A 13829-nucleotide genomic window follows, 5' to 3' on the forward strand; every position below is an offset into this window, starting at 1 on the left:
ATACACTCAACATATGATAGCCACATGATGGGAGCTCAACAGCCTTGCTCTAGGGGGGAAAATGGTGGTGCTATGCCAACTCACCCAACCCGTTTAATTTTTTTTTTCATATGATAGCATAATTCCGATATAGTTCTACCTCTAATATTTCACATTACCTTCTGAAAAAACTTAAAGAAAAGCCCTACATATATTTGGGGGGACCACTGTAACCCCCCATTTTACAGATAAAGAAACTGCTCTATCACCAACTGGTAAGTGACTGAGTCAGGATGAACTCAGTTTTTACTCCAGATCCACATTCTATCTATTGCACCACCTCAAGATAATTTCCCTGTGGGAAGATATGAACAAGAGGCATACAGGAATAGGGGGCATGGAATTGTTGACCCAGTACCCACATTTTGAATCCACTAAGGATACTTAAATAAAAACCTACCTTTTTTGTTTATTCCACCCTTTTCCACTCCTATACCACGGCTGCCAGGGAAGGGCTTGAAGACTTATTAGTATTATGTATATGATATATATATATACACAGACAGTTCTCACTTTTCACAAATTCACATTATACACATAAAGAATTCTGAAAGACATATACATTCCCCCAAAAAACCTATTTTAGCTACTGTACAGTACTGTGCTCTTCCTTTGCTGCTTCCCTTCTACTAGGCACTCTGCAGCCTGCCCCTTCCCCTCAAAAAAGTACCCAGAGGCAGGGACCATCAACAAGGGGAGAGGGAGGTTGGATGGAGACCACCCAAAGAGGTGACCTTATTCTGTCCATGAATGTTCCAGTACCATGTGACTATCTTCCTTCCTGTCACCAACTCTTCCCTACCCTTGAACCACAAAGCGGCCTTCTCCCTGGACAGTTGAGTGGTCCCTTTGCCTGCCTCCCTTCTTCCCTTCTCCACTTCTAGACACAAGATGGATTTGCATAAAAATTGCTTTAAGCAAAGCTCTGTGGAATGCTCCACTTACCTAAAAGGATCATGGGATTACAATAGTATGGCTATTCAAGTTCAACATCTCCAAAGAGAGCTTCTTTTGTCCGCACCAAATCCTCATCTCAAACTTTCCTATTTCTGCTGCTGAAGACACTTCAGGCTCACACGCTGGGTGCCTGCACTCACTCCATATTTGCCATCTGTTTATACATATTGTGCTTTCTACCTTCCTAACCTATCTCCTGCCAATCTCCTGCTTTTCTTCATAAACTGCCCCCACTGTAGTCACCTGGATTGCTGCAATTGCCTCCTAAAGTCTCCCTGTCTGGGGTCTCTCCTCACTAAGCTATCCTCTGGCAGCCTGTGATTTTCCTGAAGCAGAGGTTTGGCTGTGTCATCCACCTACTCAGTGGTTCCCTATTACCTCTAGGGTTAAATGCAAAGGTCCGTTTGGCATCTAAAGTTCTTCCTCACTGCCCTTTGCTCTTCTCCCACTCCTGGATCTTGCCCTGGCTGCAGCTCCTCCTTCCTGCTCCGCACCTCACAGCCCAGCCCCCCCAACCACTTGCCTCTGCTCAGGTGCCATCCCTCACTGCCACATTCCGGGCCCAGGCTCTCGGACTTTTTTACGTATCTCTCCTCCTCCTCAGAATGTGAACTCTTTGAAGGCACGGAGGTTGGGGGTTTTGCGGGGGGAGAGGATCCTCTTATTTAACACAGAGCCTTAAACAAAAATCAAATCAAAACATCTTTTGCTTGGCCACAAGCAACTGCATAGTAATCACTGTCAATTGTATGATTGCAAGTGTTCAGAGACTTTCATAATGTTTTAAAAGGATCACAGCTTTTTTTCTATTTTAAAATAGTACACATTTCACATTTTAATATTCTCTCAAGGCTTAACTAGTGCCAATCTTTTTCTTAAAAATAACTAGTCCAGTCATTTCCCCGATCGCGGCCTCAGTCTTTCACAACTTAAATCTCTTTTCCACTTCATCGGCAATCACCTCGGAAATGGCTAGGGAGGCGGTGGCTGCGGGGGACGGGGCGTTTCTCACGTGGAGGACACGGGAACCCAGAGCCCCGACCCCTCCATCGAACACGAAGTCGTCCACGAGGTTTCCGAGGTTGTCCAGGGCTTGCGCTCGGACTCCGGAAGGGCCGCGTTGGACGTCGCTGACAGTGATCTCGGGGATGAGCTTCTGGAGCTGCCTGACCGTGGCCGTGAGGGACAGTGCTCGGTACAGCTCGCTGGCCCCGAAGAAGGCGTGGCGCAGCGCCAGCCGGGCCAGGCCGCTGTTGCGCAGAGAGTCCCAAGTGTCGTGGGCCGAGAAGTCCAGCGGTCTGTAGCCCTCTCGCTTAAAGGCCAGGACGGCGTTGGGCCCGACCCAGACGCTGCCGTCCATCCTGGGCGTAAAGTGAACTCCTAAGAAGGGGAAGCGGGGGTTGGGGACGGGGTAAATGTTGCCCTGCACCAAGTAGGTCTTCTCTGGCCTGAGCACCAGGTAGTCGCCGCGGAAGGGCACGATGGCCGGCTCGGGGTTGCAGCCACTCAACTGGGACACGCGGTCAGAATGCAGGCCCGCGCAGGTGACCACGAAGCGTGCCTGCACGTGGGCTCCCCACATACTCTGCAGCACGATGGGCGCTTCGGGCCGGTCGTGGGCCAAGTCCAGGCGGCTCACGTCGAAGTTAGTGCAGAGAGCGCCTCCAGCCTCACGGATGTCCTGGGCGAAGGCGGCGGCCACGCGCCCATAGTCCACAATGCCCGTGGAGGGGCACTCGAGGGCCAGCAGGCCGCGGCAGTAGGGTTCCCGGACTTGGATGTCGGATGACGACAGCAGGCGCAGGCCCAGCACCTTGTTCTGCAGGCCACGCTGGTGGAGGGCGTGCAGGCGCGGTACCTCTGCCTGCTCCACAGCCACCACCAGCTTGCCGCAGCGCTTGTAGGGGATCCCCCGCTGGTCGCAGTAGGCGTACAGGAGACCAGCGCCTTGAACGCACAAGCGGGCCTTCAGCGATTCCGGCACGTAGTAGATGCCGCTGTGAATGACGCCGCTATTGTGGCCCGTCTGGTGCTGCGCTATGGCCCCCTCTTTCTCCACCACAAGGACGCGCAGGCCCGGGCGTCGGAGCAGCAGGGCCCGAGCCGCCGCCAGGCCCACTATGCCCGCACCCACGACGACCACGTCGTAAATGTCAGGATTGCTGCTGCTGTGGCTCTGGCTACCAGCGCCATGGGACAGCTCCCGCCCCACAAGGAACCGGGTCTGCACCCCGGAGATCCGGGAGAGCCGGGCCACCAGGGCCTTCCTCGGAGCCACCAGGACATACTTCAGCATGGTGTGCCTCAAAAGGCTGAATGTATCGGAAGTGAGGTTGCACCTGACCACTACTTCCGTTGACAGAAGGGGGAGGAGTATATGGGAAATACTAGGTACCTTGAACTATGCTGAGGAAAGAGAGTAGAGCATCAGCTCCTTGTTAGTATAGTGGTTAGTATCCCCGCCTGTCACGCGGGAGACCGGGGTTCAATTCCCCGACGGGGAGAGTGGAACAATTTTATTTTACTACAATTTATTTAATTGTAATTTCTCAGAGTCATTGCTGAGTAGCCAGCCAATAGGGATTAAAGTCTGGGAGCCCTATGTTGCACTTCCTAAAACGATTCAAAGTGAAGGAAAGAGAGTTCAGAACGCTCACTGCCCTCGTAAAGAAAAGGGGCGGGGCACAGCACTTTCTTTGGTATAAGGCCTAGAGTTGAGACGTGGGCGTGCCCTCCGGGGAAAGGGCGGGAGCCCCGGGAGAGCGCGGCTCGGGCGGGGCGGGAAGCGCTAGAAGCCACCTCCTTCTTGCAGAGAGTGGAGTGCCGGGACTTGCTGCAGAAAGGGAGGGCTGGAGGAGCTGCGCCTTGGGGGTCCCCCCGGCTGGGCCCAGAAAGAGCGGGAGGGGTCTGTCTGGTTCAGTGTCCCCCAGCGGAGGGAAAGCTGCAAAGCTAGGGGCGGGGGAGCGGGGTGGTGAGGAAGGCTAGCCGACACTGAGCAAGCGCGAAGATAGGGTGGGAGCTGACGGGGCGGGGCGGCCAGGTTCTAAGAGCCCACGCGCACCACAACCCAGCAGGACCTCGTGGCGCAACGGTAGCGCGTCTGACTCCAGATCAGAAGGCTGCGTGTTCGAATCACGTCGGGGTCAATTTTTAACTCCCGGAGCCGCCTCGGATGATGCTGAATGTTATTTTAACGGGAGTGCTGGAGACCCCCGCCGGCTCTGCTCCCTGACGGGGGCGGGCCAGGCCTTATCAGATTTCCTCCCCATCTCGGGTTATCACAAGCCCGATAGGATTTGGGGGGAGGGGAGTAGGTAGACCAGACTCCACGTGGCCCCAGCTGCCCACGCCACGCTCAGACCCGCAGATCAGTCATTTAACACTTCTAGCTTAGCTCAGGGCGGTGATCGCCCCATTCCCCCCTGCACCAACGCCCAGGGCCGGGAGGAGGTTCTAGAAGAGAGATTTAAGAGTTCAGAAAAGGGTTGTGGTCACCCCGAATTCATCTAGTCCCCCCATTCCGCGGGGAGGTGAAGGGCCTGTTCGCCGACCCTTTTTTGCTCCGCCAGATGCCCCCGGGGCTGAGCAGCTCTAAGGCGGGGGGGGGGGGGGGGGGGGGGGGGAAGGGGGGACCGGGAATGTTGGGGGGAGGGCCTCTGCTCCAAGACGGCACCGAGGCGTCCACGTGGTGAAGAAAGAGGACCAAGGGACTGAAAACTTTGGGGGCCCTGGCTAATTGGTCACTCGCTGGCCGTGACCCCCAAAGCTGAAAACCCGCCTCTTCCCCCACCCCTCCCCCACTAACAAAGACTTCTTCTTAGAATGTGGGTTTCTTGCCAACTGGAGCTCTTGAGTCATTTTTATGTGGATCCCTAAAACTTGATACTGTTAATAAGTGCTTGAAATAATTAGCGAATAAGTTGATCTGCCTGAACTCTGATCGCGGACCTGCCTGGACCCCGCTCACCGGAGCAAAGCGCAGCCCAGGCCTGGTCCCCCCACGGACTCCCTCTCGCTGCCCGGGCTTGGAGGCCATTGCCCCGCTGGTCTGCAGGGTGGGATGGTCGGTGGGTATCCTATGCAGTCAGCCACTGCCGAGGAGGGCACCGCTCTTCTGGTGTTCCCCTTTGTCCTCGGCAAAGCCAGGGAGCCTGTGCTGCAGACTAATAAAAGGGCTTTTTGCTCCCTGGAGAGTGCCTCAGATTTTGTGATCTCTCTTCAGATGCCACAGCAAACGTGTAACCCTCAAAGCCACGCTGGTCCTGAAGGTGGGAGTTTCCTCCTGGTTTCTTGTTATTCTCCTTAATTAAACTTGACTTCTGTCTGCAAGAAAGGAGTCTGGACTTTGCGGGACAGCACATTCAGTGCTTGCATTTCAGAGTCAATGGGGTCTGAGATCTGCAGCTCAGAGAGCTTGGAACGCTCGAGTATTGTCTCTTTTGTTTTGCAGTTAAGGAAACTGACCTAGGGAGTTCAGGAACTTGTCCAAGGTGAGTGAATTCAGGTCTCACGAAGTGCCCAAGCCAGACTAGTTTAACAAAAGGCTGCATGTGTCTATCTAAAACTTACCACTCTTTTCACTTAAACTGCCTCCTTAATAAGAAATTTAATTTTAGATTCCCTAGAAATAAGAAAAAGGTTATGTTCTCAGGGAGGGCCATGATAGTATATTCTGGGATTCTTGGATATCCAAACCTTGAAAGGTATACAGCTTTAATTATGATGTCATTCCACATATGTCAAGAAAGACATCAGGCTCTTTCTAGGACCAAATATATGAAGGTCACTTTCTCTGGGGATGTTAAGGCAGAAGCTGGCTTGTATGAGTGGCAGTATGCTGAGAGTCTGACTCACACCTGAACTACAGGCAGCCAGCATATACAGTAAAGCAGAAGTGGGGCCCAAGGAAGTAACTGCATGTGCATACCACATTCCATTCCCATAGTCCTCCACTTCTTCAAAGAAGAATGGTAAGTAAATTCTTCCAGGACATAATTTCTTGCAATAAATAATTCATCCTTTCACTAAACTGAGTCACAAAATCTCTTTTTTGCAGAAAACTGATAACACACTAGAAGAACAAGTCCTCCTCCCCTGAGCTGAGCCCAGCTTCTGAGGCCCATAATGTCCAACATTCACTCAGCTACTCTTGCTACTTGAATTCAGCATCTTGAATCTTAATTGTAGAAAATGTGTTTGTTTTGTATAGCATGGTGTGTGGACCTTCCTTCTTTGTCAGAGAACATTAAAGCAAGTACAGGATTCTTGTAGATTTGGGGTTAAAAGACCTTCAGGACTCAAAGGACTCACTGATAGAATTTCAGGACTTGTGACAAGTTGAGGGGGATATTTGCATAAGGAGATCTCCATTGTACCACTCCAATCATTGTGCATAGCCAGCTGCCTTTCTGGAACTAATACTTGGTCACTTATTTTTTGATCTATGAATTCAAACTTCTTTTACCTTTCAAAGAAAAAAACATATGAAGTAAGGTAGTGAAAAGGCACTCCACTCACTGAATAATTATAATGCCCAAGAAACCTAACCCAGAAAAAATACTTGAGAAAAAGCACCTCCTTCCCTTCTTTGCAGAAGTTGGGAAGACTCTGGATGTTGAAATTGTATATATTATGCGGCTTGGTTAATGTGTTGTTTGTAAATTTTCTTTTTCCTATTCTTTGTTTCAAGATTGATTTCATGAGGAATTGAGAAAAGAGAAGGGAATATATTCAGAAATGAAGATGATATAAAAATGAAAGATATATATTTTTTAGAGTACATGCCTGGAATATGGAAGAGAAAAAAGGCATTCAAAAAAATATAGATGATGTTAAATGGGCAAATTGTTCTTTGAAAGAATGAGAGAACTGTGAGAGATGAAGAATTGAATTAAAGAACAAAATCATTCCTCCTTCAAAATAAGGGAATGTAAGGAGCTATGTTTGAAATCAGCTATCCCCATAAATAAAATTGCTCCCTTTCTTCCCACCTTGCAGCATGCATTATTCCATTAAACTATTTTGATAACATAAATGAAAAATATTTCCCCAAAGAATTGGCAATTGGAATACTTTTTCATCAAAATAATAAAAACAATTTCATTTTGATATATTTATGATGTAAATCTTTTTTTTAATTTTTATTTTATTTTATAATTATAACATTTTTTTGACAGTACATATGCATGGGTAATTTTTTACAACATTATCCCTTGCACTTACTTCTATTCAGATTTTTTCCCTTTCTCCCCCAACCCCCTCCCCCAGATGGCAAGCAGTCTTATATATGTTAAATATATTACAGTATATTCTAGATACAATATATGTGTGTAGAACCGAATTTTTTGTTGCACAGGAAGAATTGGATTCAGAAGGTAAAAATAACAGTTTACATTCATTTCCCAGTGTTCCTTTTCTGGATGTAGCTGGTTCTGTCCATATGATGTAAATCTTATTCTTACCATAACAGTGTTTTGGATAATATCTCAAATATTTACATGTATGGTTTGCAAAACAGAAAGAGAAAACTTGTACGGTGTCAAACCAGTTCTGATAGCCAATAACTGGGAAATGCCAAGGATAAGCTTGGGCTTTTAAGTAGGAGGAGGGAGACTATTAGCAAAGAGACCACTTGGAGACTATTTAAATATTACTAGAAAAAATCGTTAAGAACCTGACTATAAATTTAATGAAAGGAGAGGAAGTAAATGGATGATTGAATCAATAAGAATTTACAACAGATTTGATATAGACTTAGATAATAAAATTGATATCCAGCATGTGCTGTCTTTGCTTAAATTGTAGATCAGTGGTTCTCAAACTTTTCTTTTTGGTACATTTATACTATTAAAAATGACTGAGCATCAGTTCAAAGAGTTTTTGTTTATGTAGGTTTTGTTTATATTTACTATATTAAAAATGAAAACCAATTTTGAATTTGTAGACCCTCTAAAAGGGTTTCAGAACCCCCCTGGGAATCTCTGGATTCATTTTGAGAACCACTGTGTAGATATAGTGTTAAAGCTTAAAACTTCACTAAAACATTGGAGGCACTCTGTATATTAAATGGATATCTAGCCCTTTTCTGTTTTAATTCCCAAAGCTTAGCATAATGCTTTGTTCATGGTAAGTGCTTAATAAATGCTTTTCCTATTCCCTTTGTTCATTCTTAATATAGGGCGTGAGAGAAAAGGAAGATCAAGGATGATTCCCAAGTGAACCTAGGAAACAAGAGAATGTTGAAGCTTATATGTAAACTGGGAAATTAGGAAGAAGGGTATGCTTTAGGATAAAGATAATGAAAGCTACCTGTCTCAACTGGGATACTTGTTTGGAAATGTCCAAGAGATAGATCTCAGTGAGATAGCTGGGTATATAGATCAGATCTAGATGTGAGCTCCTGCTGAAAGGAACTGATGGGAGATCATGGTAGAGAATGAAGGCTCTGGGCTGGAGCCTTAGGGCAAAGGGGTGAGGATCCAAGTAGAGAGACTGAGGGAGAGGTAGGAAGAGAGTGGGAAGACAGCATATTCACCAAAAGGTACAGGTCCATAAGGTCAAAAGCTGCTGGAAGTCCAGGAGAATGAGGATTGAGGAAAGGCTATGAAATGTTGCCATTATGGTATCAGTGGTAACTTTGGAGATTGCAGCTTCAATCAAGGAATAAGATTAGAAGCCAGGTTGCCAGGAATTGAGAAGAAAAGGAGAAAAGAAAATGGAAACAGACAGCTTTTTCCATGAGTGTTTTTAAAAAAGGGAGAAGAGATAGGGAGTGTGCCGGAGCCAGGTGGTAGCTAAATTAGATTTTCAGTGTGAGCATTTACACCTCAAAAATTGGAAAACTTGATTTATTGTTTTGTTGACAACTCAAGAAAGTGATGGAGAAATTGTGAAAAATGTAAAATTAACTTAAAAGTGTGTCATGACATACATCTCCCTTCGTCCCTCACCTAAAAAAAAAAAAAAAATTACCAGCATCCCTCTGTGACAATTCAGAAGACGATAGAATCAAGTCTTGAAAGTTGGCTTTTCTTTTTTTGTTTGTTTTTCAAAGTTTGGAGATGTCTATGCATGTTTGTGTCCTGGAAGGACCGATTCAGGAGGTAAGGAAAGACTGAAAACAGAGAGGAAAAGGAGGCAGATTCTAGGGGCAGGCAGCCAGAGGAGACAGGAGGGGATGGCATAAAGAGTACAAATAGTGGAACTGTCATTGCCAAAACTGGATAATTAGCAGAATGTATGTTACCATGCAGGCAAGCTGACATGAACGCTTGCTCATAATTACCAAAGGCTCATGATTACTAGGGAATAGTCAATTAGAAGTTAAAGATAAAAGAGCTCTATGACCTAATTCTCTGAACTAGGAATTGGGACACATAGTCTCATAACAGATAATCCCCTTTTGAAAAACCTCCAGTTCTTTATTTTCTTGGACTCAATACTTCCCTAGGAAATCCAGGACCTATAGTTATGACAGGTATGGCTCGTCAAAATATAGAATTGTACTGCAGATAAATATGCTGGTGAAAGTCAAGAAAGGCTGGAAAGGAGAATCTGGGAGACCAGGAGAGAAGGGAGAACGAAATACAACAATGGGAATGCTAGGAATTCCTGCTGGGGCCCTCCCTGCAGAACTGCATCTGAGGGGAAATGATGGCCAAAGGCAGAGGCCCAAGATTCTCACCAAGGAGTTGGGCCGTCTCCCTGCTTGGGCGAGCACCCTAGCAAGAGAACCCCGTGCCCACTGGCAAACCGGGCAATCTGTTCTTAGACAAAGGAAGAGGGGATTATGGGTTGTCATCAAGACTACAATTTACTTGTGGGCTTAGCTCACTCAGCAGTGGGGCTGAATCTTATTCCTTTGGTTGCCTCTCCCAGGCTATTTGCATTTAAATGATTATCTCTAGTTGTGTACTGAAAAACCTGGTTTTATATGAAAGGAACACATTTGAAGCCTATGGGAGATATTGAAGGAAATTGGCTGGAGACCAGGAAGCCTGAGAGAGGCCTTTTCCTTGATCCTAAAACCACTATACAAAAGCCCTGGGTGTAGAGCCAAGAAGAACTGGATTGAAATCCTACCTCCTGACAGTCATTAATACCATGCCTGACATATACTAAATGCTTAATTGATGCTTTTTCTTATTTATTCATTCCTAGCTGTATCATCATGGATGAGTCCCTTCTCTTTAAGACTCAGTTTCCTCAAGTGTAAAATTAGGATAATATGACCTCATAAGGTTGATATAAAAATCATATGAGACAATGCATATAGAAAGCTTGGTAAATCTGTGATTTATAGTGACAATGGTAATGAGAGTGCCCCTGAAAGTTAACTTGTTTTAGTTGTTTTACTTTTAAATGTTTAACTTTTATTCTCAAACCAGCATTTATTCTCTCTCTCCTACCACCTCTCCATTGAGAAAAGAAAAATGCATGTAATAGATATGCATAACCAAGCAAAACAACTTCCCACATCAAACGTGTTTAAAATTTGATGTTTTATGCTGCATCTTGAGTCCATGAACTCTCTGTCAAGAAATGGATAGCATGTGGTCCTCTGGAATCATGGTTGGTCATTACATTAATCAATAACTCTAGACTCTGAAATATTCTCCTGGATCTATTCACTTTACATCAATTCATATGTCTCCCCACATTTCTTTGAAACTGTGCCTTTCATTTCTTATGTTGCAATATTTCTTTACATTCATATGCCATAATTTGTTCCATAATTCCCCAACTAATGGGAACCCCACATTTTCTAATATTACTATAATTATTTTTGTTCATAAAGGCTTTTTTCTTGTAAAATCTCTTTGGGATCTATATGTCTAATAGTGGTATCAATAGGGATTCAGTTTCAAATTGCTTTCTACTGTTGAACTGATTTTATACCAGTTTTCCCATACCACCTCCACATGTCATTTTTCTCTTTTGTCATCTTTGTCAAGTTTATGGTTCTAAAATGATTTTAATCTTCCATTTTTCTTAATTATTAGCAATTTGAATCATTTATATGGTTATTCATAACTTTGATTTTTCTTCTGAAAACTGTTCATAAATTTTGATTACATAATCAAATGAATGGCTATTGTTCTTATACACCTAAATCAATTCAGTAGCTTAAAACTACATCTAAACTTTTGGTACACTGTATATCTTGGATAGGAGAACTTTGTCAGAAAAACTTGCTGCAAAGATTTTTTTTTCTCATTACTTTTTTACATGCAATTCTTTCTGATTACTTCTCATTTTAACTTCTATAGTTTTGTTTGTATAAAAGCTTCTTAATTTATATATACTAAGAGTTGTCCTTTTTATTTTCTGTGATATCTATTTAGGACTTTCCCCTCATTCATAGTTGCAAAAGGCATATTCCTTCTTGCTCTTCCAACTTGTTTATGATGTGACTAAATCATATATAGAGAGAGAGTTATAAAAGGAAAATCAAATCAAGAAACTATCAGAGGCTCCCAAGAGCTAAATTCTGGCAAGTGACAAATGATTTTGATGTAGAAGAAGATGTAAATGTGCCTTAAAAATCCAATGAACTACTCTCAGGAGGTATAAGGGAAATTATCACATCTCTAAATCCATGAACAAGAGACAGATAAAAGCAAGGATAGTTAATACATGATAATTAACTGAAGATTGGCAAGGTCCTAAACATTCAGAAGGCTAAAATCAATATGAATTTTTCAAAAATGCTCAAGACAATGAAAAGGGCTTCTGAAATTAGATTTGAGAACAAGATCAAAGAAAGGATGAGATCCTTTCTTAGGGTATCTGGAAAGAAGATGATGAATCAGTTAGCCAAGGGAGAAATCCTAGTTTCATCTTTTGCTTCTCTTTTTTTTCCACCAAGGACAATGATTTCAGACTAGAAAGAACAGAACAAAAATGAATAATAGGACATTAGAAGATAAATGAAGAAACTATAAAAGAGGATTTAATCAACTTTAACAAATTAAATCAGATCAGATCCACTGATCTAAAAGGAGTGCTTGCATATAGTAGGTAGTTAATAAATGTTTATAGACTAGCTCCCAAAGTACTAGAGGAATATATAAATATGACTGCTAATCTAAGATTGAGTGGTTCTTTCTTAGAAGAATCCTAGAGAACAAGGGTTGACTTGATACCAGAGAAAAGCAAATATTTCATTTTAAAAAATGAGATTTACTTTCTTTTTTTTTAATATGATTTTTCTTTTGCAGCAAGAGAATTGTATAAATGCAATATATAAACAATTGTTTATACATATTGGATTTAACATATATTTTAATATGTTTAGCATATATTGAATTGCTTGCCATGTAGGGGAGGACATGGGGGAAAGGAGAAGAAAATCTGAAGCACAAGTCTATGCAAAGGTCAATATTGTCAAATTATCCATGCCTATGTTTTGAAAATAAAAAGCTTTAAAAATTAAAAAAAAAATTAAAATGAGAAAGAAGTGCTTCAAAATCCTGGCTTATAAGCTTGATTTATATTCCTTAATTAAATTCCAAAATTCCTAACTATATTATTAAAGAATGGTGTATAAGTAATAAGAACTAAAGTGATCATGAATGAATGAAAAAGCATTTATGACGTGCTCATTATGGCAGCAAGATGGAGCTGCAGAGGGTTGGATATAGAATCAGGAAAACCTGAATTAGATTCCTGTTTCAGGCACTTCCTATATGACTTGAGCATGTTATTATCCTATCTTGGCTGATTTCCCCTAACTCAAGGTGGTGGTGTGAGGATCAAACCAGATAAAAGTGTATTAAGCACTTACTGTGTATGTCAGTCACTGTGCTAAGTGCAAACAAACAGGACAGTTGGCACCCTCAAAGAGCTTACATTCTATTTTTTTTTCCTTTTTTTCTGACGCTGGGGTTAAGTGACTTGCCCAGGGTAAGACATCTAGGAAGTGTTAAGTGTCTGAGACCACATTTGAACTTGGGTCCTCCTGCATTCAAGGTTGGTGCTCTATCCACTGAGCCACCTAGCTGTCCCTAGAGTTTACATTCTAATGGCTAAAAATAATTTGCTAAACATTCTGGAAAGCCAAAGTTTGGGGAAAGAAGGGTAGAGGGGGATAACATGTGTAAAGCTCTTTTTAAACTTTAAAGTTATATAAAAGTTAGCTGTTATTATGTGTTAAGCCCTGAGGATACAAGTAATAAAAGTGAGATAGTTCCAAAAATATAGTTTCCCCTATTTCTGTGTTCCCTCACACCTAGTCACTGCTTGTGGAAAATCCTAAAGCCCTGGTGACTAAATATTGACGAAACACTGGTGATTGATGGACATGGCCCTGAGCCAATTATAGACTTCTTCACCCCCCACACCCCCACCCCATCCCTACCCCTTTTTTTGGAATTGACTAATCATGGATTATGCTGCTTCATTTTATTTTTAGGAATCTCTCAATGTCTATAAAAACTCGAAGAATCCAAGCAGAAAGTTCCTTGACTGCAGAGGAGACCCTTGGATCCAATTGCTAATAAATTGACTAATCTTCTGAATAAATTGGGGCTCAGAATTCTGTCTCTATTTGTTGCAGATTGGATTTTGAGGTTATACTAGTGACTTCATATCCTGGTGGTATCAAGTCAGCATCAGGTCATCTAGAAAAAAATCATTAATTAAAAACTATTTATTAAATGTTGGTTGTATACCAGGCATTGTGCTAATTTATTAAATGTTGGTTGTATACTGGGCATTGTGCTAGGTAAAGCTAGAAATATAAGGACAGAAATGAAAGCACTTAAAGGCAATTAATGAAGTTCGGAAAGGGCAATATGGCACAATGGACAGCTTGCTGAGCCAGTTCATATTGC

General features: G+C 43.2%; 1 protein-coding gene, 1 long non-coding RNA gene and 2 other non-coding genes across 4 annotated transcripts; 3 read left to right on the top strand and 1 right to left on the bottom strand.

Moving 5' to 3' along the window:
• Positions 1–552: 552 nt before the first annotated feature.
• Positions 553–3332, bottom strand: L2HGDH (L-2-hydroxyglutarate dehydrogenase). The gene has a single exon (XM_074271333.1). It carries the CDS (start codon positions 3290–3292, stop codon positions 1919–1921), a length of 1374 nt encoding a protein of 457 aa, XP_074127434.1. The 5' UTR covers positions 3293–3332; the 3' UTR covers positions 553–1918.
• Positions 3333–3428: 96 nt separating this feature from the next.
• TRNAD-GUC (transfer RNA aspartic acid (anticodon GUC)) lies at positions 3429–3500 on the top strand. Its single transcript has one exon. It is a non-coding gene; the product is annotated as a tRNA-Asp (tRNA).
• A 570-nt stretch (positions 3501–4070) lies between these two features.
• On the top strand, positions 4071–4142 carry TRNAW-CCA (transfer RNA tryptophan (anticodon CCA)). The gene has a single exon. It is a non-coding gene; the product is annotated as a tRNA-Trp (tRNA).
• A 507-nt stretch (positions 4143–4649) lies between these two features.
• LOC141544791 (uncharacterized) lies at positions 4650–6985 on the top strand. The gene is made up of 3 exons (XR_012482810.1): positions 4650–5486; positions 5864–5966; positions 6053–6985. It is a non-coding gene; the product is annotated as an uncharacterized LOC141544791 (long non-coding RNA).
• The last annotated feature ends 6844 nt before the right edge of the window (positions 6986–13829 follow it).

The sequence above is a fragment of the Sminthopsis crassicaudata genome, chromosome 5 (assembly GCF_048593235.1).
Source record: "Sminthopsis crassicaudata isolate SCR6 chromosome 5, ASM4859323v1, whole genome shotgun sequence".
Lineage (NCBI taxonomy): Eukaryota > Metazoa > Chordata > Mammalia > Dasyuromorphia > Dasyuridae > Sminthopsis > Sminthopsis crassicaudata.

Coding starts and splice junctions, on each gene's coding strand:
- L2HGDH (XM_074271333.1), bottom strand. CDS start 3,292: ATGCTGAAGTATGTCCTGGTGGCTCCGAGGAAGGCCCTGGTGGCCCGG.